The sequence below is a fragment of the Mesoplodon densirostris genome, chromosome 8 (assembly GCF_025265405.1).
Source record: "Mesoplodon densirostris isolate mMesDen1 chromosome 8, mMesDen1 primary haplotype, whole genome shotgun sequence".
NCBI lineage: Eukaryota > Metazoa > Chordata > Mammalia > Artiodactyla > Ziphiidae > Mesoplodon > Mesoplodon densirostris.
In genome coordinates, this window is record NC_082668.1 from 33,901,177 (window position 1) to 33,928,910 (window position 27,734).

Genomic DNA, 27,734 nt, shown 5'->3' on the forward strand with positions numbered 1-27,734 from the left:
CTGGAGGAATCAGGGTCCCAGACTTCAGACTACACTACAAAGCTACAGTAATCAAGACAGTATGGTACTGGCACAAAAACAGAAATACAGATCAATGGAACAGGATAGAAAGCCCAGAGATAAACCCACGCACATGTGGTCACCTTATCTTTGATAAAGGAGGCAAGAATATACAGCGGAGAAAAAACAGCCTCTTCAATAAGTGGTGCTGTGGAAACTGGACAGCTACATGTAAAAGAATGAAATTAGAACACTTCCTAATACCATATACAAAAATAAACTCAAAATGGATTAAAGACCTAAATGTAAGGTCAAACATAGAACTCTTAGAGGAAAACATAGGCAGAACACTCTATGACATAAATCACAGCAAGATCCTTTTTGACTCACCTCCTAGAGAAATGGAAATAAAAACAAAAATAAACAGATGGGACCTAATGAAACTTAAAAGTTTTTGCATAGCAAAGGAAACCATAAACAAGACTAAAAGAGAACCCTCAGAATGGGAGAAAACATTTGCAAATGAGCAACTGACAAAGGATTAATCTCCAAAATTTACAAGCAGCTCATGCAGCTCAATATCAAAAAAAACAAACAACCCAATCCAAAAATGGGCAGAAGACCTAAACAGACATTTCTCCAAAGATATACAGATTGGCAACAAACAAACACATGAAAGAATGCTCAACATCGCTAATTATTACAGAAATGCAAATCAAAACTACAATGAGGTATCATCTCACCCCGATCAGAATGGCCATCATCAAAAAATCTATAAACAATAAATGCTGGAGAGGGTGTGGAGAAAAGGGAACCCTCTTGCACTGTTTGTGGGAATGTAAATTGATACAGCCACTATGGAGAACAGTATGGAGGTTCCTTAAAAAACTAAAAATAGAACTACTATATTACCCAGTAATCCCACTCCTGGGCATATATCTTGAGAAAACCATAATTCAAAAAGAGTCATGTACCACAATGTCCAATGCAGCACTATTAATAATAGCCTGGACATGGTAGCAACCTAACTGTCCATCGACAGATGAATGGATAAAGATGTGGCACATATAAACAATGGATTATTACTCAGCCATAAAAAAATGAAATTGCGTTATTTGTAGTGAGGTGGATGGACCTAGAGTCTGTCATACAGAGTGAAGTAAGTCAGAAAGAGAAAAACAAATACCATATGCTAACACATATATATGGAATCTAAAAAAAAAGTGGTTCTGATGAGCCTAGGGGCAGGACAGGAATAAAGACACAGACACAGAGAATGGACTTGAGGACATGGGGATGGGGAAGGGTAACCTGGGATGAAGTGAGAGAGTAACACTGACATATATACACTACCAAATGTAAAATCGATAGCTAGTGGGAAGCAGCTACCTAGCACAGGGAGATCAGCTCAGTGCTTTGAGACCACCTAGAGAGGTAGGATAAGGAGGGTGGGAGGGAGATGTAAGAGGGAGGGGATATGGGGATATATGTATGCATATAGCTGATTTACTTTGTTATACAGCAGAAAGTAATGCAACATTGTAAAGCAATTATTACTCCAATAAAGATGTTAAAAATAAATAAAAGGTACAATATAATGTAATAAATGTATGATATTATATATAACAAAGGTATTATACTAGCAAAAAGATATAACAATTATGAACATTTACGTACCTAATGACAGACCATCAAAACATATGAAGCAAATAGTGACAGAATTGAAGAGAGAAATATATAGTTCTTCCGTAATAGCTGGAGATTTCAATACCTCATCCACAATAATGGATAAAACAACTAGATAGAAGATAAGTAAAGCAAGAGAGGACAACACAGTAAATCTAATAGCTCTAAGAAACATATACAGGTCACTCTACCCAACAACAACAGAACAAACATTCTTCTCAAGTGCACTTGAGACATTTTACAGGATAGACACTATATTAGGCCACAAATTAAGTCTCAACAGATTTAAAATGACAGATATCATACAAAGTATCTTCTCTAACCACAACAGGATGCAGTTAAAAATCAATAACATAAAGAAAACTGAAAAATTCACAAAACTGTGGAAATTAACCAAAATACTTTAAAATAATCAATGGATCAAAGAAGAAACCCACAAGGGAAATTAGAAAATACTTAAGATGAATGAAAAGGAAAACATGACTTACCAAAACTTATGAGAGGCAATGAAAGTGGTGCAAAGGGAGAATTTTATAGGTATAAGTGCTTACAATAAAAAAAAAAGAACAAGAAACCAACTACCTAATATTACAACTTAAGGAATCAGACAAGGAAGAACAAACTAAACCCAAAGCTAGTAGAAAGAAGGAAATGATAAAGATCAGAGCAGAGATAAAAATAAATTTATAAAAATAGAGAAAATCAATGAAACCAAAAATTAGTTCCTTGGAGACATCAACAAAATTGACAAATCTTTAGCTAGACAGACGAAGAAAAAAGAGACGAATCAGATTACTAACATCAAAAATGAAAGTGTGGACATTACTACTGATACTACAGAAATAAAGAGGATTATTAGAGAGTACTATGAACAACTGTACAACAAGAAATTGAATAACATAGATGAAATGGACAAATTCCTAGAAACACAAAATCTGCCAAGATTAAACCATGATGAAATAAATAATCTGAATAGACCTACAACTAGTAAGGAAACTGAATCAGTAATCAAAACTCTCCCAAAAAAGCAGTCCTGGACCTGATGTTTTCACTCATGAAGTCTACAAAACATTTAAAGAAGAACTAATGCCAATCCTTCTCAAAATTTTCCAAAAAACTGAAGAGGAAGGAACACTTTCTAACTCATTATATGAGGCCAGTATTACCCTGATCCCAAAGCCAAACAAGAGACTACATGAAAACTACCAGCCAACATCCCTTATGAACATTAATGCAAAGATCTTCAACAAAATACTAGCAAAGAGAATTCAACAGTATATTAAAAGTATTACACACTATGACTAAGTGGGATTTATTCCTGGAATGCAAGGATGGTTAAACATATGAAAGCTGATCAATGTAATATGCCATATTAACAGAATAAAGGGGAAAAAAACCCAGACGATCATCTCAATTAATGCAGAAAAGCATTTGACAAAATTCAGCAACCATTCCTGATAACAACATTCAGCAAACTAGGAACAGAAGGAAACTACCTCAACATAATAATACCTATATATAAAAATTTCACAGCAAATATCATACTAAATGGTAAAAGACTGAAAGCTTTTCCTCTAAGAACAAGAAAAGAAGACAGATTTTAAGAGGCATGTGATGCCCCTAACCCAACGGTTCTCAAATTCTTATATGCAGATTAATGGAATGTGTGAAAATTCAAAATGCCTGAGCTCTTTTGGATCAGAACTGCCATACGTAAGGCTCAAACTCTGTATTTCTATTAAGCTTCCCAGTTGACATTAATGCACACCAAAATTTAAGTACCACAGACCTAATCATCTATAAATCTGGAAATATAAGCTATGGAATAATTATACTTTCTTTGGTAAAATTATAAAATGAAAGACTAGAAAAATACATTTCACAAATGATAACGCACAGTATAAAAATGTGTATGTACATGTTTATTGGTGAGGACCATATAGAAAATACCAGTGCAATAAATTCTTAAGTAAAAACTCCTGTCATTGTCTTTACTCTAAGGCGATTATTTTTTATCCTGGCTGAATCTCTCTAAGTAGATATAGTAAAAGGCTTTCCAATAAAATAACAAACCACAAGCCTATTGCAAAAGCTGCACTCATCCTTAAAAGCTCCATATGAACAACAAACATCATTAATAACCAATAAATGCATTATTAGTTTGCTAATAATTATTTAAAACACATAACTAGTTTATTTGTACCAGATACCTGCAAAGAATAATGAAGAACTTGACAAGCAAAACTGACAAGGCTTGTTGTTCTTCCTCTAACCCATCTGCCATTTTCTGAACACACTGTAGAAGCTGGGTCCTCAGAACCTGCAGAATATTATCAGGAAGCAGAGATATTCCTGGAGGCACATCATCTACCCTACAATATAAGGGGAACAAAATAAGAAGGGTGTTTAAATACAGGACGAAAATCTGTGGCACTTTAAAGTAACTACATTTTTAGCTCAAATCCTAAAGAAGTTCTTTTAGTTCAGCTTTCTGTGCCTTCCTCTCTGCATGGTACCACCAAATGAATAGTGACATTTTAGAAGATTATTAGAGCAGAGTAGTTAGTCTTACTTCAGAAGAGGCTTACTGAAAAGAGAGAGAGAAAAAGGCTGTTTAGTATTTTCAATTGTGCTATTGTTAAAGAAAATATTTAAAATATAAGATTAGTTCACCTTCTACTATTTAGAAATACAATGTGTCTATACCATTTCTAAAAGAAATGGTAACTAGCAAATAAAAATGAAGTACCTATAACTAGTTTAATATCTGTTAACTGCTTTACTAAATAAACAATATTCACCTACCTATAGGGTCCCTAAGCCATCTGATCAGAAGAGGGAGAGAAGATAACTAGCAAAAGGAAAGGAGAAAGATAGAGGTGAATGTAGAACCCCAAGCATGAGCATCAATAGAAGACTCTTTTAAAGGAATACATCAATATTTTGTGACAGGTGGTTTCCGTGTAAGAAGACAATATGGTTCTTTATGGGCAAAAGCCAATACCAGATGTAACTGGCTCTTTGCATGTGCCTCTCACATTAAAACCCCCTAGATTCAAAGTCAGAAGCCTGCATACTAAGTTCCACCTCTGTAACATGAAGCACTTCATTTAATCTCTGAAGTTCCCTAATCTATAAAACTGTAATATCAGATATCCACCCTATTTCACTGGGCTCTGAAACCAGAAAGTCAATGTGCATTTTCAGCTTTAAAGTATGTAAAGAACTCTAAATATGTAATGCATTTTAAATATACTATCTCTAAAGCCTCAGAATCTTTTCATAAGCCACTGTATACTTATTTCCCTATCTCTGTTAAGAAAAATGCTCAAATAGCAAAGAAGCACTGTGAAGAGTTTCCATGATTAAATGACAATTATACTTTATAATAGTCTCTTCTTCAGATAAGGCGCAACATGAAGTATTAGTACTATTTTTACATTGAGTAAAAGGCATTCACTGTAGACAAAGAAATTTGAAGCATCTTAGCAGTGGTCACATAAACACATATGTAAATATTATTAGCCTCTTCCTGAACCACCTTACAACATAAATTAATAAAGCATTTTATAAAATAAACACAAGTCACAAAGCATACTACCAAGGTTGCCTAATACTATATAAACATGTTCTAAAACTACATGTTTCATTTTAGTCTGGGCATCATTTCACTTGCAGCTTTGGATTCTTTCATTCTCTCTTATTTATAGATGGTATCAGAAACACTCATTTTTATATTTAATTTTTTTCTGGAGAGCTAAGAAGAGGTGATTAGAAAAACCAGAGTAACTTCAAAATAATAAACAAACATTTAAATATAACTGATTTTCAAGACTAAGTGAAACTACTCCTCTGCACTTTTCCAAAAATGTTAAATCAACAAGCAAGAAGACATTAGATTTCCCAATATTCCATATTAGTTATTTAAAAGAGTAGTTCCTTTTGTCCTTAATTGTCCCATTTTCTATTTACACACGTTTTGATTTAACTGGGCAGAAAAAATATTAACTTCTAAAAGAGCAATCTTTTTTTTTTTAAACTGACTCTCAGTATAAAATTGGGGCTTACTTAGGACATGGCATATAAACAAAGTTGGAATTTTTGGCCTTGTTCCTAATGTGATGAGGATTTAAGAATCTAGAAGAATTTTCCCACCTCTAGGACTTTACTGTCCAAAATTCTAAGCTCCTTTTGCTGAAATTTCCCAAACTCCAGAAATCTTTTCCACTCCTCAATTTGCCTAGTCAATGTCTATTGTAAACAGCTGTCAATTGTTCTCTCTAACGTAGGAAAAAGTCCAGCTTAAATTTCAAGGCTTTATAATCTGGTAAAAGCAGTCCTTGCCTTGTATTATGAATTCTCTAACTTGGAAATTCTATAAAAGTCAGTATACTTTAAATGAGGATTATCTGTGAGTTTCTTATCTTTAAGGTGACTAGACTAGTTTTACACATCTTACATATAATATTCACTTAAAAATTGAAATTTACTACAAGCAAAATATAAATTCATGGTTCAGTTTGAAAGACAAAGATATGAAATATAATTTTAAATAAACCAACTAAATCACAAGTAAAAAAACGCTCTTGAGATTCTTCATCTTACTTTAAATATAGTGGCAATATAAGTCTAAATAGTGTTTTTAGAAATGACCTCACAAGGAAGGAGACATTTATAATGCATGGATGATAACAAGTGCATCTTACAAAACCCCAAGCATTCAAAGGCCAAACTCCTGACTCCATAAGATCCTTAGGCTCATGATTTAAAATGAGCTATAAATTTTTAAAATAAAAGCACTCCTAAGTATAAACTACAAGAATAATCTTTTATGAGTAGAAATCAATAATACATAATCTTGGGCTTCCCTGGTGGCGCAGTGGTTGAGAGTCCACCTGCCGATGCAGGGGACACGGGTTCGTGCCCCGGTCCAGGAAGATCCCACATGCCGCGGAGCGGCTGGGCCCATGAGCCATGGCCGCTGAGCCTGCGCGTCCGGAGCCTGTGCTCCGCAACGGGAGAGGCCACAACAGTGAGAGGCCCGCGTACCGCAAAAAATAAATAAATAAATAAAATAAATAAATAATACATAATCTTATTTTGAGTTCAAGATTTAATACTGATTTTCAACCTTTACAAACCTGTTACAAATAATCTAATGGGGAAGAACTCTGAAACTGTATTTATAAATGAAGTACTTGTGCTTTCTGAGCATAACCATATTGTCTCTTAAGTTCATTGCCTTGGTCCAAAGCTCTAATGATTTTTTTCTCTGAATTATTACAATTACCTCTTAACTGGGCTTCTTGCCTTCAGTCTTAACCCTTTCCAATCCAACCTCCATAATGCCACCAAAGTGACCTTTAAAAAACAAACTTGATCATGATACTCTTATGCAGAAAATTCTTTAGTAGAGCCTTGTATCTTCCATAACAAAAAGTCAAAGTCCATTAGCAATGCATTTGTGGCACTTCGTGATCTGGCTCCTATGTGATTCTCCAGATTCAACTCACCTGTGTCCAAACTCTCACTGCTTACTTCCACCCCCAAACTGCAAATATTTTCGTCCTTTAAGATTTTTAATTCACCAGATACTTTTTCATCCTCAACCACCACCCATTTCTCCCCTCCTCTCTCAACACATCTCTGTAAATGGAGTTCCTTTTGTGGTTAAAAGTATGTCTTCCTTTCTCCAGCTTTTAACCACAGCAAACCTAACCTCTCTTACCTAGGTCCACAAGATGACTTGAGATACAATACGAACTTTATCTGGGAAGTGGGCCTGGGAACAGTGAGATTGCAGAAACAGATGTAGGCAGAGGAATGGGAGAAAATATTTGTACTTGCACTTATACATTTCCGTAAGATGTTAATTTTTCCCTCATTTTATGACTTTCAAACCTAGTTTTTAAAACTTTGAAAACTTAACCTCTTCCAAGATGTTTATTTTTCCCTCATCTTATGATTTTCAAACCTAGTTTTTAAAAATCTGAAAACTTAACCTCCTCCAAGATGTTTTCTAAGGCCCTTCTCTAAAACCAGGAAAAGAAGTATAATGAGTTTCAACTACAGTAGAATGCCTGTCATATAATAAAGAAATTTTATACAAATGAGTGAAGTGATGCATGGTGGACCCTTAGATAGTTTCAAAAAAGGGGCTGGCCACATCTGAATAACTCACACACCCCCCAACTTTCTGGGAGGGGAGAGGAGCCGGAGACTGAGTTCAATCACACGGTCAATGAAGTAATAAGACCCAACAAAACTCTGACACCCAAAGCTCAAAGAGCTTCCTTCTTTGAATGCACTGATGTTCAGGGAGAGCAACATGCCCTGACTCCAAAGAGCATGGAAGCCCTGCATCCAAGACCCTCCCAGGCCCTGTCCTACACGTATCCTTTATAATAATACTGTAATCATAAGTATAGAACTTTCAGTGAATTCTGTGAGTTAATCTAACAAATTATTGAACCTGAGGGAGTCATGACAACCCCTAAATTTATAGCCTGTTGATCAGAAATGTCGGTGGCTCCCAAGACTTGCTAATGATGCCTGAAGTGAGGGCAGTCTTGTGGAGGACTTTGCCTTTAACTCATGGGATCTGGCGCTAACTCCAGGTAGTGTCAGAACTGAAATGAATTGCAGGACACCCAGTTGCCAGTGGCTTAACAAAGTGAAGAAGAGGCTTCTAGAAGTCACATCTAGTATCAGCAAGAAAGACTGCTGTGATCAATCAGAAATGTCTGCCATGAAAGCTGGGTTATGCAGGAGTAGCATGTGTGTCACATAACTGCCATCCTTGTAATGTCACCAATGAAGTTTTTGTACCAGAAATTAACAAACTCACCCAAGGGTAGGAAATTAAGTGTTTCAACATACCTGGTAGGCAGCTTTTCAAAGTCAACATCTAAGAATTGTTCATAGCTAGAAACAAAATTGTCCAACCACAGCTTCAGGTAATCTGGATCTTTCTGAAATAAGAAAACCATTTTAATTAATTAATTAATTAATTTTTGCCGTGTTGGGTCTTCGTTTCTGTGCGAGGGCTTTCTCTAGTTGTGGCAAGTGGGGGCCACTCTTCATCGCGGTGCGCGGGCCTCTCACTGTCGCGGCATCTCTTGTTGCGAAGCACAGGCTCCAGACGCGCAGGCTCAGTAGTTGTGGCTCACAGGCCTAGTTGCTCCGCGGCATGTGGGATCCTCCCAGACCAGGGCTCGAACCCATGTCCCCTGCATTAGCAGGCAGATTCTCAACCACTGCACCACCAGGGAAGCCCAAAAATCTGTGCATTTTAAGGTCTGTAAGTTACATCTCAAAGATGATTTGAAAAAAACATGATTCCTCAGAAATGTCTTTTTAAATATAAATTGCATCATTAAAAATGATGCTCAAATTTGTTTCCTTCACCTCCTTAACACTTTTTTACTCTAGTCAATTTCAACATGATACTCAGGAGTCTTACTTACTCACTAAGTATCACTGTTTAGGCACTGCTCTTGGATAAAGGGAACTCAATTTATTTCCCTAAAATAAAAGCATTACACACAAATCAGAATTCCTAAAAGAATGTTCCCAGAATATGCAGACTGCTAACCTTTTGTGTATTTATTTTTTCTATTAATATACTGCTCCAGAATCAGATCATAAATTGTTATAATCCACATCATCACTGAGAAGACAGAAATATTTCAGAAAAAGAATTACTTCTTGTGAGAAATTTTCTCAAGGATCTCATTAATTGCTTTTTTCATTTCCAACCAGCACTTCATTCATTCATTCATTCATTCATTCATTCATCAGGATAAGACTCCAGAAATGCAAGTAGCCGGAGTTTTCCTTATCATGGTTCCTTTTTAATAAAGCAGAGTTTTAATAAACTCTGTAAAAGTTCAGCACAAAACAGTTTATAATGCCATAAAGAATTAATGTATTTCTCCTCATAGTTTATTTAGAAACTCTACCATATCTGGTTCAAAGTCTGGAAGTCAGAGTTACCAAGTGTTTGGTAATTCAGAGTTTGGTAAGTACAGAGTTCTCCTACGAAGCTGAGCAACTAACTATAAAGAAAGAAATGGTACTTAAAGCTGGAAGTGTTTTATTTAGTAAGAAGTGAAGCAGTTACGTTTTTTTTTGAGATTCTGCAATGTGCAAAGTATTATAGCAGGTATTTAAAAAGTATACATCATCCCATTTACTCCTTACAACCATCTAGAGAAGGTTTCATTTTCCCCATTTTACGGGTTAGAAAAGCAAAGTTCTAAGGATATATAACTTATCCATAGTCATACAGCTAGCCATCGATAGTGCTGGGATTAAAATGCAAAGATATATGAATCCAACTGTGCTCTTTCTACTACACTACACTACACTACACTACACTACACTGTCTTTGAACTGTGAGCAGGAATAAAATGGAGCTTAGTGGACAAAAAGAGGAAAAGAGGAACTAAGGATCAGTAAACTCAAGGCCATAAACAATTTAACACATAAAACAGCCACATTCCATACAGCCTGAGTAAACCCTTAAGAAGATCTATACTTTACTGCCAAAGGCCATAAAAGGAAAAATGTCCACACACCCAGAAACAATATTAATTAAATCTCAAGCTTAGCCACTTTCATGGTTAAGAGAGTTGGGTACAATGAAACACCACAGTAGGGTCTATCTCTCCATTTGCATGATATTTATTAACACAACACACAAATGTATTAAGTACTACAGGAGCACTGAGGCCAGATTACATGGACTCTAACCCCTGCTCTGTCACTTTTTTGAACAAGTCACCCTATGTTTGCACAACAGTTTCTTCTATAAAAGTGAAGATAATGATAGTAGCTTTCTTTACAGGGTTGTGAAAATTAAATAACCTAGTCAAGGGCACATAGTATACGCTAAGTATAATGTTACTTTTTAAAAATTAATTTATTTTTAAATTTATTTATTTATTTACTTATGGCTGCATTGGGTTTCGCTGCTGCACATGGTCTTTCTCTCGTTGCGGCGAGCGGGGGCTACTCTTCGTTGTGGTGCACAGGCTTCTCACGGCAGTGGCTTCTCTTGTTACGCAGCACGGGCTCTGGGCGCACGGGCTTCACTAATTGTGGCACATGGGCTCAGCAGTTGTGGCTCGCAGGCTCTAGAGCACAGGCTCAGTAGTTGTGGCACACAGGTTTAGTTGCTCCGCAGCATGTGGGATCTTCCCGGACCAGGGATTGAACCCCTGTCCCCTGCATTGGCAGGTGGATTCTTAATGACTGCACCATCAGATAAGTCCCTAATGCTATTTTTATAACCTATTATGTGCCTAAATTACGGCTCACTCACAAAACAGGAATGTTCTATGCTACACATACACATTTAAATATTTCATGATCCCCTGTACCACATGATATTCACTGTATTCTTTTCCTTTCAAATCTCTGCATTTGCTCTCAGTGTGACTTTGGGCAAGTTACTTCATCTCTCTGATCTGTTCTTGACCTATAAAATGAAGGTAATACTTCCCCTCATAGGGCTGTTGAAAGCACTGAATGAGATAATACATGTAAGGCACCCAGCAACACCTGACATTTAGCAAATGCTCAATAAAATAAGCAATTATAAAATAATTAAAATCAACTTTATTGATTTTGTACTCAAATATTCATCCAATTATCTGCCGTTAAGACAGTCCTTCATTTGGACTGTTATGTAGCTTCCTATAGGTCTCTGTAGCTTCAGTTTCTCTCACCTACACACAGTTACTAATGGGGTTTGTTAAATTTGAATCTAATCGTCTTTTCTCTCCTGTTCAAATACTTTCAACGTCCCCCCATTACCAGAGGATGAAGTCTAAACACTTAGATGTGCTGTCCAGGGCAGTGACCACTAGCCAAATGTGATTATTTAAATTACATTAAAGCACAGGAGGCTTTTACCTTCTTATAACATCCACTGCTCCACTGGGAGGCTTTAGTGGGTAATAGAATTAAGGGATCCATACAATTTCACCTAGTTCTTAAGGGCTAGGGTTACAGGTAAGAATGGGGGAAACACCCTGCTTCCTACACACAACGATATTTGGGTTGTAGTATTCTTTCAAGTTTTATAAACTTTTAGACACATACATATATTTCAACCATATATTGGGCAACTTGCAACTTACATATGAGTTGCATTTTAAAAGTTCATTTCAGTCAGTTATATTCATAACATATTTTTAATGTCCTAGCAAAAGAAGATAAATTTCTCCCACAGAAACACTAGGGCAGCCCTCAAGGTTTTCTAATAGAACTTAGCTGCTTCAAAAAACATTTAATAAGTACATGCCAACCATGTACCAACCAGGGACAGTGCTAGACTCTATGGACATGAAGATAAAACATAATCTTATATCAATTATTCCTCAATTTAAAAAAAAAACCATAATCTTGTCCTCAAGATTTCCTCAGTAGGAAAGAAGAGCATAAACAAATAAGTGCAAAACATCATGAGAGGTAGAACAGTTGTGAAAAGTATCAAAACAATACAGAGGGAGCTACTGAATATGTCAAGGTTGGAGGTAACTGAGTAATAAAAGTACTCAAAAGTTTTCACAAATCATAAGCAGATATTCTCAAGGAGAGAGGAGGGGAGAGGGGAATTCCAGACAGAAAATAGCAAGATATGCTCAAAGGATGTACAATATTTGGTATTGTCCCACCATGGAAAGAACAGGAAGCAGTGGGACAGGTGCATAGAATTATAAGACTGGAGAAGTCACCATTTCCTAAGCCAGTACTTAACAATACTGTCGGTTTTGATGAGAACAGATACAATTTGAAAAGTTTAAAAAAAAGAAAAAGGAAACTTGCTTAATCAAGTTAGAGAAGCACTAAGTAAGCAAAATTAAACAAGATTTTTAACAATACATTATCTTTAAGATGACATATGCGGGACTTCCCTGGTGGCGCAGGGGTTAAGACTTCACGCTCCCAATGTAGGGGGCCCGGGTTCCATCCCCTGGTCAGGGAACTGCAGCAACTAAGAGTTCGCATGCCACAACTAAGGAGCCCGCCTGCCGCAACTAAGGAGCCCACGAGCCGCAACTAAGAGCGAGTGCAACCAAATAAGTAAATAAATAAATAAATAAATTTTTAAAAGATGAACTATGCCTTATGAACACCATTGGAAGCGGTGAATATGAAATTTTTGAAATGCATACAACCACAAACCTTATCTTCCTGACTCAATTTCATTAATTTTATCAAAGAACCAACTTTTTATTTGGTTGATCCTTTCTATTATGTTTATTATTAATTTCTGCTCTTTCCAAAAGCATTTTATTAAACGAAATCACAAACATACAAAAAAGGTGGAGAGAATGGTATGACTCAGTTTCAACAACTTTCAAATCATGTATAACCAATCTTCTTTCACCTATAGCCCCATCCTCTAATGTTACTTTTAAGCAAACCCAGATATCATATTTCATCCACAAATATTTCAATGTATATCCATAAAAGGTATCTTTTAAAATATGACAATATTATCATATCTAAAAACATTAGTTCTTTAATATCAGTTGATGTTCAAATTCTGACTTGCTCACAAAAGCCTTTCTTAAATTTTTCTCTTTTTTTTGATGTAGACCATTTTTAAAGTCTTTATTGAATTTGTTACAATATTGCTTCTGTTTTATGTTTTGGTTCTTTGGCCTCGAGGCATGTGGGATCTTAGCTCCCCAACCAGGGATTGAACCCACACCCCCTGCACTGAAAGGCAAAGTCTTAACCACTGGACCACCAAGGGAAGTCCTACAAATGCCTTTCTTAACTGATAAGATCAGGACCCAAATAAAGTCCAAAAATTGCAAACTGTTGGTATATCTTTTAAGTCTTTTTTTTTTTTTTTTTTTTTTTTTTGCGGTATGCGGGCCTCTCACTGTTGTGGCCTCTCCCGTTGCGGAGCACAGGCTCCGGACACGCAGGCTCAGCGGCCATGGCTCACGGGCCCAGCCGCTCCGCGGCATGTGGGATCTTCCCGGACGGGGGCACGAACCGGTGTCCCCTGCATCGGCAGGCGGACTCTCAACCACTGCGCCACCAGGGAAGCCCCCTTTTAAGTCTTTTTAAACCTGTAGGTTTCTATTACATTTCTTTTTTTTTTTTTTTTTTTTTTTGCCCTTATTTACTTGTTGAAGACACTGGGCCATTTGTGATTTAGTATTTCTCACATTAGGGATTTTGCTGACTGCACATCTTTATGTCATTTAACGTGTTCCTCAGTCCTCTGTATTTCCTGCGAAATAGTAGATCTACAGGCTGTCAGATTCAGAGATTTTTTTTCCCAAAAAAACACAACATAGGTGGTGTTATATATGTCCTTCAAAAGATAAATTTCTAGTTATCTCTTACATGATGTTAGAAACTACCGATTATCTTTTCCTAGGTCCAGTATTTTATTATGAGTAATTTCTGTCATAAACCTTATAATTTCCTTATACCACCATGACTACAAGAAAGATTTGCAGAAGGAAGAGCTATTAATTTATTTTCAAACTCACTTCCAGATTCTTAATTAAAATTATATCCAGATACAGATTGTATTTATGTCATTCATCCCAAGCTGCTAAATAATGATGATTTTTATTAAAATTGAACATTCCGTGATACACGTCAACCTTCTTATGTACACTTCCTTCAACAACTGAAAAATAATAAATTTCAGAATTTTCACATCAAAGAAAAAAAGCCCTCACAATTTCCTTCACTCTACTTTGGTCCTATTCTGTTCTTTCCTTGCCTTCTTGAAATGGATGATATATTAATAATATATTCCTACATAAAAAATTAAATTTAGGAGCTTGAACAACAAATATCATCTCAGTTTTTCAGGGCCAAGAATTCAAAAACAGCTTAGGTGGGTGGCTGTGGCTCAGCATTTCTCACAAACCTGTAATGAAGATGGAAACTAGGGCTGCAGTCATAGCAAAGCTTGACTGGGCTGAAGGAACTACTTTCAACTTCACTCACGTGGTGGTTGGCAAGGTTTCAGTTGTTCACAACATGGGCTTCTCCATAGGGCTGCACACAACACAGCAGCTTGCTTCCCCCAGAGCGAATGATCCAAGGAAAAAAAGAGTAACTGAGATGGAAACAACAGTGTCTTTTCTAATTTCGGAAATGACATACCATCACTTTTGCCAAATTCTACTGGTCACAGACAAACCCTGATACAATGTAGGAGAGGACTATAAAAGGGTGTGAATACCACGAGGTAGGGATCTTGAAGGCTGGCTACCACAAATGACTAGTTCATTTATTTTTAGCCTCTTTCTCTAACACATTTATAGCCATAAATTGTCCTAAGTAATGCTATGGGTGCCCCCCATTTAGAAGCTCTAAAATGCTTACTTTTATCATTCAGTTCCACCTCCCCGAAATTCTAATTTTCCTTCATTACTTGTTCTTTAATCAAAGGTTTGTTTTAAAGTGTAGTTCATGACTTTTTTTTTTTAATCTTTTTGCTATTTCTTCCTTAGCAACATTTCTTCCTTAACTACATTCGTGTCAGAAAACATACTCTATTTCAATCATCTGAAATTTGTTGAAACTTGCTTTAAGGTCATATCATCATTTTTGTAAATATGTGTGCTTGAAAGGAATGTATGGGTGTTGTTCTACATAAATCCCTTTTAAATTTGTCGATCCTATTGTTTAAATCTTCTGTATCTTTACTGATTTTTTTCTTTGGTCTGTTCATTCTACCAATTACTGAGAAAAAAATACTAAAATATGATAAATTGAAAAAAAAACTGCCATGATTGTCATATGTTCATTTCTCTGTAGTTCTGTCAATGCTTGCTTCAGAGACTAGGTTATGAGGTACACACAAATTTAAAACTGTTATTTTCCTGATGAACTGTTGTTTTGTTGAAAATGACTTTATTTCACTTTCCTCTTTGAAAAAAATGTCACTTGGTTGGAAATTCTACATTAGTCTGTTCTTTAAAGGTATCAATCCATTATCCTTTCTCTTCCATCATATTACTGAAAAATCAGCTATTAATGTGTAATCCCTTTGAAGATAATCTTTTTTTCCTCTGGCAGCTTTTCAGAATTTTCTCTTTCCCTTTGGTTTTCTGCAAAACCGCTGTGGTTTCACTATGATGAATCTTAGTATGGAATTTAAAAAATTTTTTTCTCCTTGAGTTTTACTAACTTTCATCAATCCTGGAAAGCTCTCACCTGCAATCTCCTCAAATATTAACATTTGTTTCATGCTTTCTTTACTCTCCTTTTCAGAGTCCAATTAAATATCTGTTAAATGTTTTCATACTATCCTTCAGAACCTTCCATATTTTCCAACTCTTTGACTTCCTAGGATATATCCTAAAAGAATTCTTGTGACCTCCCTTCCAACTCTAATTCTCTTCAGCTATCTAAACTCATATTCAATTTATTGGTTTTTAAATATCATTATTGGGATTTCTTTCCTATTTCTAGACATTCTTTTTTACAACTGCTTTTTATACCATATTTCTCTGATTCTAAGACGTACAATTTTTTACATATTGGCATCTTTGAAATCAAAATGCATCTTACAACTGCTGTCAGAAAGGCTGCTGTTATATTTGTCACTGCCTGTGCAAACCTGGTAACAGATGTTCATAGTGATGTCCTTTTGCTAGATTTATGTGCATAGCTGGTACTCCAACATGTTGAGATTACCTGCTGTTCAAAATGTCTTCAAAATATTATACTAAATTAATCAGTAAAATGAAGTTATTGTGTACACAGACAGGCATGAAAACAGAGCAGCAGCGTATAATTTGACATTAATGATGAGAATCTATACTAAGATTGCTTTTCCTTTGTACTGTTGTTCATGCCTTATATGTGTCTGGAACACCCTCTGTGACTATTAAACTATTAATTCTTTAAAACCTCAATCAAATGCTACCTCTTCAACTAAGCGGTCACTGATGACTTCATTCATCCTCCCTTAGGTCTCACATCCCACAATCTAAGTGGAAAACTGACTCTAGTTGGAAAAGCATGACCTCAGATGAAGTCAGTCAATTAACCAGATGAAAGTTATAAAATTTTGATGGAAATTCTGATAAAAGCCAGTCACATCCAGGAAAGATTTGGAAACCATTTTAACACAAACAAAGGAAGCAATATTCTAATAGAGGCCTGTGCATAAAAATAGGCTTAGAATAAACCAACCCCTAATGAGAAAGATTTTTTTACTTTAGGTATTTCTTAAATTTTAAGTAACTATTCATTCAGATAACTACTTTAATGAAGTTCTACATCTGATCAATAGAGTGTAGAGAATTCTCAGTAAAAATTAGCAAGGCTTGAAAAGACCAACATCTAGAGTATTGGAATGTTAGGTATAATATGTCCTGTTGCTTTTTGTGTTCATCTTGGGAGTTTCACACATAGTTAACAGGTAAAGAAATTTCTGCTTCAAGTGTTTTTGGGAAGTCAGTCAAGTGATCATGTAGCACTGCAGTGCAGGATGTCAATAATAGGGATGGCTGTGCATATATGGGGACAGGGGGTACATAGGAACCTCCTGTACTTTCCGTTCAATTTTGCTGTGAACCTAAAACTTCTCTAAAAAAATAGTTTATTAATTTTTTTTAAATGACCAAATTTTTTAAAAGAGGAAAAATATTAAATTCAATGGATAAAATGACAGTAAATAACATGTACATACGGTAGGCATCCAATAAAAACTAGCTAAATTGGACTCAAATAAATTCCTTAGAAAGGAAAAGCATATCACTATGTATGCATTAATTAAATATAACATTGACACTTTTTAAATGGGACTTAAAAGTTTAAAACAATATTCAAGTTTCATATCAGATGGAAGTTTTTCAAATTTGATATCCTAATGATTTGTAGTAGTAAACGTAACTAATTTACACAGACTTTTCGATCACATGCATAAAATTACTTTAACTAAAAATCTCTGAATAATGAAATTTTTACTTTCTTTTTGCATATCTGTATTCTCTAAATTTTCTACAGTTAACTTGTATACCTTAAATTTAAAATTTTTTAAAGCTTGGTATAAAAGTAAAACATCTTTACTACTTTTTCTTAGAGCATAAATCTAAATTAGAAAGTCTATATATTGTCATGCTTCAAATGAGGTTCATTCATTACAAAATGAAATTTTATATTTTAAAACTTAGTTAAATGTTATATTTTGACAAAAATCATAAGCCAAAATTATTCAATAAAAAAGTATAAACCCACCTCACAATGACACCATAAATTGAAATAGTACATATCTTTCCTACTATTCTAAAGTTTATTATCAGGAAAGATCATGTAGTAGTTAAATTAAAGGCATCAAACAAAACACTGGGGTTTTTTTAGAGACAAACTGCTTTGAAATGCTTGAATGACTTTTGTGTGAAATGCATGGATCAGTTAATGCTTTGGTTCAACCGAAGAATAATTTTACCAGTTTAAATCTAAGTCACAAGACATAAATTAAAAGAAAATGCTGATATTCCTTAGATATAGTTAAGAATAAGTTTGAAAGGTCCTTGGCCAGATAAGTACAAAAATCAAGAGTAAACATTTTAAAACTTTAATAGCAGCTTGTCAGTGATTTTAAGTCTGTTGAATTCAATTTAAAAATAAAACAGGGGCTTGTATTTTTAACATCTTTTTTCCCCACTCTTTTTAGAACTACTTTGCTAAAGCCACCAATAATCTCTTAACTGTGGAATCCAATACACACTCCATAATGCTTTTCTTCAAAGCTATGTTGAATTTGACATCCCTCTACTTTCTGAGGCAACCACTCACTCCTGGCTCTCCTCCCATTCAAACTCCTGACTCTTCTTCCTCTATCCTCCTCTTAAAAGATAATATTCTTCAGAACTCCCTGACTTTTGAGCCTCTTCCCTTCTTACTCTCATGTAACTCTTCAATAATTGCCAGTATGACAACTCTCAAATCTTTATTTCCAGCATAGACAGCCTTCTGAACTCCATTCTGTGGGGTGTTTCTCTACCTAGATATCCCCCAGGCACTGCAAACTCACATGTTTACCTGAAAACCTAGTGAATTTGCACTAGCTAACTTGATGAATGGGATGACCTAGTACCAGTCTGCAAAACCAAAAAACCTGAAAATTATTTTAGGCTCTTCCTTTTCCCTCTTCCTCCATATCTACACATTGAAGGGCTATCAATTCAACCTTCTACCAGGGAAATTTAAATTTTGATACTCAAAAGGAGAGAATAATAAAAAATTTTCATTCATCTTAACAACTTTTTAGAGTAGTGCATAAGTAAGCTGCTTAAGTCAAACCACAAAGGTAGTAATATTCTTTTCCTAAGGGCAAATCTCCCATCTATTGACAAAAAATACTCATTTCTTGCTTTCCTTCACATCTAACTTCCTAAAATGAACATGTAACCAATACTACTAAGCTGATGATTTTGTTTTGTTTTGCCTTAGAGTCAAACAACATTACTTTCTTTATATACAAAGTCATTATTAAGCCAGAGTAAATTGAGGGCTATTTCTATCCACACTTTGCACATACCAGAGACTTATTAAAAATGGGTTGCAGGGCTTCCCTGGTGGCGCAGTGGTTGGGAGTCCGCCGGCCGATGCGGGGGACGCAGGTTCGTGCCCCGGTCCGGGAGGATCCCACATGCCGTGGAGCGGCTGGGCCCGTGAGCCGTGGCTGCTGAGCCTGCGCGTCCGGAGCCTGTGCACCGCACCGGAAGAGGCCACAACAGTGAGAGGCCCGCGTACCGCAAAAAAAAAAAAAAAAAAAAGGGTTGCGGTGGCAGGGCTGGGGGAAAGACCAGCAGGTGCCATGTCGGGCCGCGAAGGTGGCAAGAAGCAGCCCCTGAAGCAGCCCAAGAAGCAAGCCAAGGATATGGATGAGGAAGATAAGGCATTCAAGCAGAAACAGAAGAAAGAGCAAAAGAAACTTGAGCTAAAAGCAAAGGCCATGGGGAAAGGCCCCCTGGTCACAGGTGGAATTAAGAAATCTGGCAAAAAGTAAGCTGCTCCTTGTACCTGAAGCAATGATGATCCTTAATTCCATTCCTGTTTAAACATCTGGATTAAACATCTGGATTCCCTGACATAACATCTGTTGCTACCCATAGCTAGAATAAGTGTTGTCTTGGAACCTACTGCACGTTTAAGAATAAACTTTTGTAAAAAAAACCAAAAAACAAAAAAATCATACAGTGGCTCATCTTGTCTTTAGTTCCTCTCAGCCATTTCTACCTCAGCTATGAGATCCGCATAAACCCAGCCCAGAATCCTGCCAAATTGTATTCTTAAGCCCCTGTCCTATCCTGAATTCTGTACCACCTGGAATTAAACCAACTCATTTGAAATGAAAAAAAAAGGGGGCTAAATTATAAGGGTTGATGTATATTGATACACCTTGCCAAAAGTTTCACTTACAATTACAACCAAAATTGTATCAATAAATTACAATTTTCTCATTAGAAGAATATTCATTCATCCGTTTTTTTCCAAATCTATATATAAAAAGAGGTACATGCCTTTTTATCTGAATAAAACACCTCTAAATTCTGTTTTCCTTATGAAGCAAAACTTTTATTCTGAAAAGGAAGTTTACTCTGAGCTCATTGCAAAACTATCTATTTCAGTCATATTCCAGATTTAGCAGGACAAAGGGCAACAGCAGGAAATGGAGCATCACCAAGATCCAAAACAAACTTGGTTTAGAGTAAAAAAAAAATCCCCAATCATTACTGGGATAATTAAGTGCTATGCTTGAAAGCAAAAATAAATACAGATTAGAAATTAAGATGGAGGGACTTCCCTGGTGGCACAGTGGTTAAGAATCCTCCTGCCAATGCAGGGGACACGGGTTTGAGCCCTGGTCCAGGAAGATCCCACATGCCGCGAAGCAACTAAGCCCGTGTGCCACAACTACAGAGCCCACGTGCCACAACTACTGAAGCCTGCGCACCTAGAGCCCGTGCTCTGCAACAGAAACCATTGCAATGAGAAGCCTGCACACCTCAACGAAGGGTAGCCCCCACTCACTGCAACTAGAGAAAGCCCGTGTGCAGCAACAAAGACCCAACGCAGCCAAAAATTAATTAATTTAAGAATAAAATAAAATAAAAATTAAGACGTTCATGAGCACAGCTTCATCACTACTGGTAAAAAGACAAGAGAGTATTTCCCACTATCATTATACCATATAAAGACAAAATGGAAGTAATCTTGATACACATACTCTCATGCTCATATACGTATTCTTTACTTGCTAATAAAGATTACGTTTTATATTTCTTAGCTTACCCTTAAAGCGCATTTAAATACACTCAATTCATTTTGTTCTCAACAACCTTGAAAGATAGGCAAAATAATTATTTTTTCCATCTGACACATGAAAAAACTGAAACAAAGAAACTAGGTAACCTGTCTTTGGGTCCTTAAAATCAGAAACAGAATTGGGACTAAATCTTGGCTCTAATTCTGAAGTTTCACAAAATTTTTCAGTGTAAATTGAACCTCAAAAAAAAAAAAAAGCTAGTGACAAAAATGAACCATGAATTTTAACCCACATTGCCACATTTCAAAATGTCATGTTTTTACTCACTTTGTATCTTTTTACTGAGTTAATGCATTTGACACTTTCCATTACACAGAACAAAAATGACTTAATCTTATCAAAGAATCTGAGGACCCAGTTTCTTCTGCATATTTTGGTGACCAACTGTAGCACTACCAAAAGGCTAAATGTTGAACAGAAATATATCCTTATGCCTAAGGGGAGCAGTGGAGACAGGGATACGTACGTATCTGTTCTATGCAACATACGAATTCCAAAAAGTTGTATGATAATGTAGAAACCAAAATTGTTTTCAGCGCCATCTCTCTTACCACAAGCACATTAAGAAATAATGTCAAAAGAAACAGGGAATTACATGGTGCCTAACACAGATAATATAAACTAAAATCTTTAGATATTAAAAAATAAAGTTACCTTCTACACATGAGAAAAGTATGCTCAGATGAGAAGTAGTTAACTACTGAACTAAAATCCAGATACAAAATTAAACCTGTTTCCAAGTTAATGTTTAACTTATAAGAGCTATATGAAATGCACTGTTGATGAAATCCTTGACCCTGGGTGGGGATGACTGGAGGCAAGAAAAGTTCAGACTACATAACTTAAATTAGTAGCCTAATACGTTAGTGAAAGACCCTGTATAGAGCAGGAATGCTGGGTAATCAGAAATCATCCTGCCTCTACTATGTAATAACAACTACATGAGGTTAATAAATAACCTACTAGGAAGATGCATGTTCTTAACAATGCAATTAAATCCTATTCCTAGAAAGTGAAAAGTTAGACCTGAAAACTTTGGTTAAAAAAACAAACTGCAAAGTTTTTTACCCAAATTCTTTTGAAATATTGCATTTAATATACAGGGACCCATCTGGTAAACTCTGAAACCAGGAATTTATTTTAATTCTACTTTAAAAACTTTAATCACTAGTATTTAGGGTTGCAACTAAACCCAGATTAATGGGAAGAAGACATATTTATATATCTCCTTAGTATTCCTTTGACCCAACAGAATTATCTAAGGGTTATTTCTGATACAGTCCTATTTAAATACCTATTGAACTTTCATAATGCTCAATGGCAACCTTTAAAACATCACTTTACATAGAACTCTATGATGGCACACCTTAATATTCATCTATTGCTAACACACTGTGGAATACACGTGCTGAGGTTAGCACTGTAGCAAATACAAAAGATGTCTTAACCATACATATTGCCCTGAAGCAGACCTTCATAAATCTTCAAAGTCGTCTTCTTTAATCAGGTATGTATACAGTGTTTGATATGAATAGCATACCAAACAGGGCAGTAAAATAATAGACAATGTTTAAATTTTAATCATTAAGGATGAACCTGATACTCAAGAAAAGTAATTGGTCACCTTTGGAGGATGCTAGCAATCAAGTCATTATTCTGAAAACAAACAGAAAGAATAAAAGTTTATTTTGCCTGCCTTCCCTTTAAGGAACTGTCATCAAATAACTGATGAGAAGACATTTCTCTATATATGTTCTACTCATAAATAAATGATAAAACCTGAATATTACAGTTTTGCAAACTCCTAATGAAATAATTAATGCATATAGGCAAAAGTCACTGATGGCCAAGACACTCATTAATTATTCTAGCCTCCAGCCGCCAAGCAGAATGTGAATCAATCAAGTCTCTAGATCTGCCAGTTTGCAGACACCAATAGAAGTAACAGTTAAAATCAAGAGAATTCAACCAGCAAAACCCAGACTGAGGAAATTCTAATGCCAAAATCTGGTTTCTTCAACAAATAAATAGAAGGGATAAAAAGTGTGGTGAGGAGGAACCCATAGATTAAAAGACTTAACAAATTTTCAGCAAAATACAACATGTACGTTTTGTTTAAATATCGTGTCAACCAAACAGTAGCAAAATAAGAACATTTATGAAGCTACCAGGAAAGTTTGAAGACCAACCAGATATTTGAATTATATTGAGATTATGTTTTTAAGAGGAGTTCTTTTTTTTTTTTTTTTTCTTTTTGCGGTATGCGGGCCTCTCACTGTTGTGGCCTCTCCCGTTGCGGAGCACAGGCTCCGGATGCGCAGGCCCAGCGGCCATGGCTCACGGGCCCAGCCGCTCCGCGGCATATGGGATCCTCCCAGACCGGGGCACGAACCCGTATCCCCTGCATCGGCAGGCGGACTCTTAACCACTGCGCCACCAGGGAGGCTCAGGAGTTCTTATAATATAATATATTTTAAAATATTTATGGATAAGGTATGTTGTCTGGGATTTGCTTTAAAATAATTCAGGGGTAGACGGAAGGGTAGTGGAGGGTTCTACATGAAACATCACTGAATTATGAACTGATAGCTACTGAAGCATAGTAACAGATACAAAGGATTCAGTACAGTATCCTCTCTATTTGTGCCTGTTTGAAATTTTTCACAATAAAAGCTTTAAAAAGAAAGATGAACTAAAAAGTTCTATATGATAATCCATAGAAGAAGGACAAAAACGCTCCACGTCCCTCAGAGGTCAAAATAAATGAAAATCTTATGGTGAGTTAGACAAGAATTCTCCTTGTATACACACTACTACTTGACAAATAAGAAAACTGAGACCCAAAGAGATAAGTCTTGCTCAAGGTCAAAAAACAAAGCAGCAACAAAGCCAAAACTAGACTGCAAAATTGCAAGCCCAAAAAGAGATCTTAGTTGGAGCTAAGTTAAGAGAAGATCTGAGCAGTCCTGAAGTAGTCAGAAAGCCTGTCAAAGGTACAAAAAAAAGTCTTAAAAGTTAGGAGAAAAAAAAGAAAGTCAGGTGGTTTGAAGGGTTACATGTATGCTAGAGTGACAGCAATAAGGCTAGAGAGAAAGTACTGTAGAGAACCAGGTATTTGGTAATCATTCTCACTAGGGAAAAGAAGTGTTAAATCTATGATGCATATTTGGAAGCTACTGGAATTCAAGGTATCAGAAGAAAAGAAAGTTGTTGTCTAGCTTACAAGTAGCTTATTCATGAACTGGTGAAACATAAAATCATTATTTTAAATAATAATTTTTTTGAAAACCGTGGAAAAAAATTTTAATCTTATTAAGTGCACAAGTGATTTAAATCTTAAACATAAAAATGGGATTTATCTTCCTCTCCAAGAATAGGCTTCAAAATTTGACCATGAAGGTCCTTCATTATTTACTCAGACATTCTCATTAAACAGTAAGGATTCGGGCCTCCCTGGTGGCGCAAGTGGTTGAGAGTCCGCCTGCCGATGCAGGGGATACGGGTTCGTGCCCCGGTCTGGGGGGATCCCATATGCCGCGGAGCGGCTGGGCCCGTGAGCCATGGCCGCTGGGCCTGCGCGTCCGGAGCCTGTGCTCCGCAACGGGAGAGGCCACAACAGTGAGAGGCCCACATACCGCAAAAAGAAAAAAAAAAAAAAAAAAAACAGTAAGGATTCACTTTTATGTTAAGTCATTAAGAACAAGATTCTGTGTTTGTCGAACAAACTACACTATCTTTTCAATAAGCACAGTGTCACCTGAATAAAACATGAACTCGACCTAGAAACAATATAACTAATTAATAAGGCAGTGTAACCCCATTTACTTTTTGTCATTCTGAAAATGTAAAACCTAGTAAGTTTGATGGATTTTTAAAAAAATAATTTTCAAACGAGTACTGGGCATGCATACTAAAATGCATTTTTAATTTTTGGCTGACATGTGTTAGTGACTGTTTTCAAGAGTGGTGAATTGGATCCCTTTTTTATTGGAAGAGTGGTATATTTTAAAAAAGACATTTCTGGCATTAAATTACACAAGACTAAAAGCTATTTTAAAAATTCATATTAAATATTTCAAAGTATATGTCCTTCAGTAACTGTAAACATACCAAACCAGGAAGTCACAGAAAATTCCAGTGTGAGCTCTAATATTTAATATTAAGATAACTGAGATCATCTGTTAAAGAATAACTTCAAAGAACTTTTAGTTGTTTAAAAAGCTGAAAGTATAGAAAGGGAGCCCTACAGGATAATGCAGAAATGGAAGCTGAGACTTGAGAACTTCACCACACAGACCTAAAGTAACTTAAGGAGTAAATTAGAGATGTTGCTCTGACCCTTGCCAGTATCTTCAAAGTAGTAATATAGCTCCTCACTTGAAAAACATATTTTTAAGTAGTGCCCTTCTTCTCCAATAACCTAAAATCAAAGCTAACATGTAAAAATTCACATAAAGACGAATGGAGAAAAACTTATTTTTGAATGACAAAGAAAAAATAATGAGCAGTCATAATGGATAAGAGCATGGACTTGAATCAGGCAGTTGTGAGTTCCCGGCTATATACGGAAGCAGAAGGGGCTGCTTCTCACTAACCCCTTTAAACTCTGCATCAGTTTTTCTCAACAGTAAAAAGGATAATTACGATACCCATCTCACAGGATTGTTGTGAGGATCAAGAGAGACAATACTTATAAGGTGCTAATATCAGGGCAAGCTTACAGTAACCACCTCAAATCAATAGCATTTTTATATAATAATCTTTTAATTTAAAAGATTAATTATGAGAAAAATCCTTAATGCTCTTCTCATAAAAATATCTCTATCTGTACTCTCACTTGTGGGAGGAAAAAAAAAGCACAAACAAAAATACAAATGTTTTATTTTTCTCAAAGGTCATAATTTTACTTATATAATTTTAGGATCCCTGAAGACAAATATCAAATTAAAACCACATCCTACAGTTTTTAAGAGCATGCCAATATCGTGTATGTGTTCAAACATGAAAAAGTGGAAAACAGAAAATCCTGTGATTTTAAATTTGGGGTCATTACTGTGAATAAATACGCTATTATCCATTAAATAAAGTGCTAATAAGGCCAGTCACAAAATTTTGTAACAAAGTATTTTAAAACTTAGAAATAAAAAGGAAAGCAGTTACCTTCGCACAATAAAGCATCCAAAGTTCAAAGAGTCTCTCTCTGGATGCCATTCTGGCTTTCACTCTGGCACTTTAATTTTTCCTCAAAAAAAAAAAAAAAAAGTTCAAGACCACAGCATGTTCATTTTATTTTCCAAGTTTTTCAGCCGTTACAGTAAAGCTCAAAGCAGTAGGGAAAACAAAAAGAAGTGAAACAAATGGACTGTCTTCTGGTCAATAAAATTCGGTTTCAGCAGTTACTCCAACCTATCTTCATCAGTGGTCGTTGGGCAATTAGATAAATCTGTGAAAGAGAAAAATATGCAAGGATTTGCTTTAAAAAGAGGCCATGTTAATAATTATAGGTTTATCAGAAGTAGAGATTTATCTACCTCACTTCCCACCAACAGCCGGCTAAGCTTTACAACTGATTGGATTTCATAGAAACTTGTGTTTCAGGAAAACAGCACAGCTAATACAATATATCACATCAACACAAATCAGAATCCTCTTGGGCAGAACTCAAAGATGAGTACTCATAACAAAAAATGTGTCCAATGATAATAAACAGAAAAAAACGCCGTTCCCATTCATACATTTTCTATAAACATAGAAAAAGTACACTTACTACTGACATATTTCAAAGACACAGAATCCCTCAGAATTTTCTAGTCTGCTTCTTCAAACTTGCTGGGAATGTTTGTCGTGTGTTGCAGGGCAGGGCGTGGGGAGGAGAAGAATTCCTGGTTTGTTTGTTTGGACAATCCTCTGAGAGTGAAAGTCGACCTGCCCACCTGGCCTCTCTACCTCTCCATCCAGTAAGAAGAAAGGAGCACGCACGCACCGGCAAGGAAAACACCCAGGGAAAGCCTCCAAATGTTTTGGGGGACCTTTAAATTTCCTCCTCGAATCCCAGACAACCGAAAGGGAGGCAAACTTAAGACATGCCAAGCTGCCAAATGAAGCTTTGGAGAGGGGGCAAAGCGAGCTTGGTGTCCCCCGACCCGCTATCCAAGCCCTCCCGACCGCACCGGGACACACCCGGGTCAACCTCGCCCCCTCACGGCCGCCCCTCACTCTACGGCGCGTTCCACCAAGCACCCGGAGCCCTCCCATTTCTGCCACGCGGCCCCCTCTTCCCTACGACCTGCTCCCCCTCACCGCGCTCACATTGGATGGTTGTGGTGCCGCCGCCGCCGCCAGGCCGACGTCTAACTTGCTTCCCTTGCCCCCTTCCCAGGCTAAAGCCCCGTATCACCCCGCAGCTAGGCAAGAGGGCGGGAGAGGGAGGCGGGGCGGCGACAGCGCGAGGCGGGGCGCGGGGCTGGGAGGAGACAGGGGCGGGGCTGTCCTCACGGCTAATGATTCCGGCCTCTAAGGATTTCCCCGCCCCGGGGCAGTAGCTGCTCATTGGTCGAGAAGGCTGGGAAGGGGCGGGATGGCCTGAAGCCGCGCCCCTGCATACCTGCGCAGTCGCAGTCGACCCAGCTCGGGAAGACCCGGCTCGGGAAGACCCGGCGGCGGTGTGCGGCGGCTCCCGGCGGAGCGCTCCAGCGCCCGGCGGAGCGCTCCA

General features: G+C 36.8%; 2 protein-coding genes across 4 annotated transcripts in view; one reads left to right on the top strand and one right to left on the bottom strand.

Moving 5' to 3' along the window:
• The window catches only part of NBEAL1 (neurobeachin like 1), a 172,035-nt gene extending 144,605 nt beyond the window's left edge, over positions 1–27,430 (bottom strand). For 2 of the 3 annotated variants that reach the window (XM_060106210.1, XM_060106208.1), the window contains exons 1-4: positions 27,332–27,430; positions 26,183–26,264; positions 8,566–8,657; positions 3,897–4,058 (exon numbers count right to left, since the gene is read on the bottom strand). In XM_060106210.1, coding sequence (XP_059962193.1) covers positions 3,897–4,058; positions 8,566–8,657; positions 26,183–26,233 — 305 coding nt within the window. In that variant the 5' untranslated portion in view covers positions 26,234–26,264; positions 27,332–27,430. Of the gene's footprint in view, positions 1–3,896; positions 4,059–8,565; positions 8,658–26,182; positions 26,265–26,789; positions 26,969–27,331 lie in introns of all 3 variants that reach the window. The other variant, XM_060106209.1, reaches the window with a different exon arrangement.
• Positions 19,511–19,702, top strand: LOC132495512 (translation machinery-associated protein 7-like). The gene has a single exon (XM_060107437.1). The coding sequence runs from the start codon at positions 19,511–19,513 to the stop codon at positions 19,700–19,702; it is 192 nt and encodes a 63-aa protein (XP_059963420.1).
• Positions 27,431–27,734: the final 304 nt, after the last annotated feature.

Coding starts and splice junctions, on each gene's coding strand:
- LOC132495512 (XM_060107437.1), top strand. CDS start 19,511: ATGTCGGGCCGCGAAGGTGGCAAGAAGCAGCCCCTGAAGCAGCCCAAG.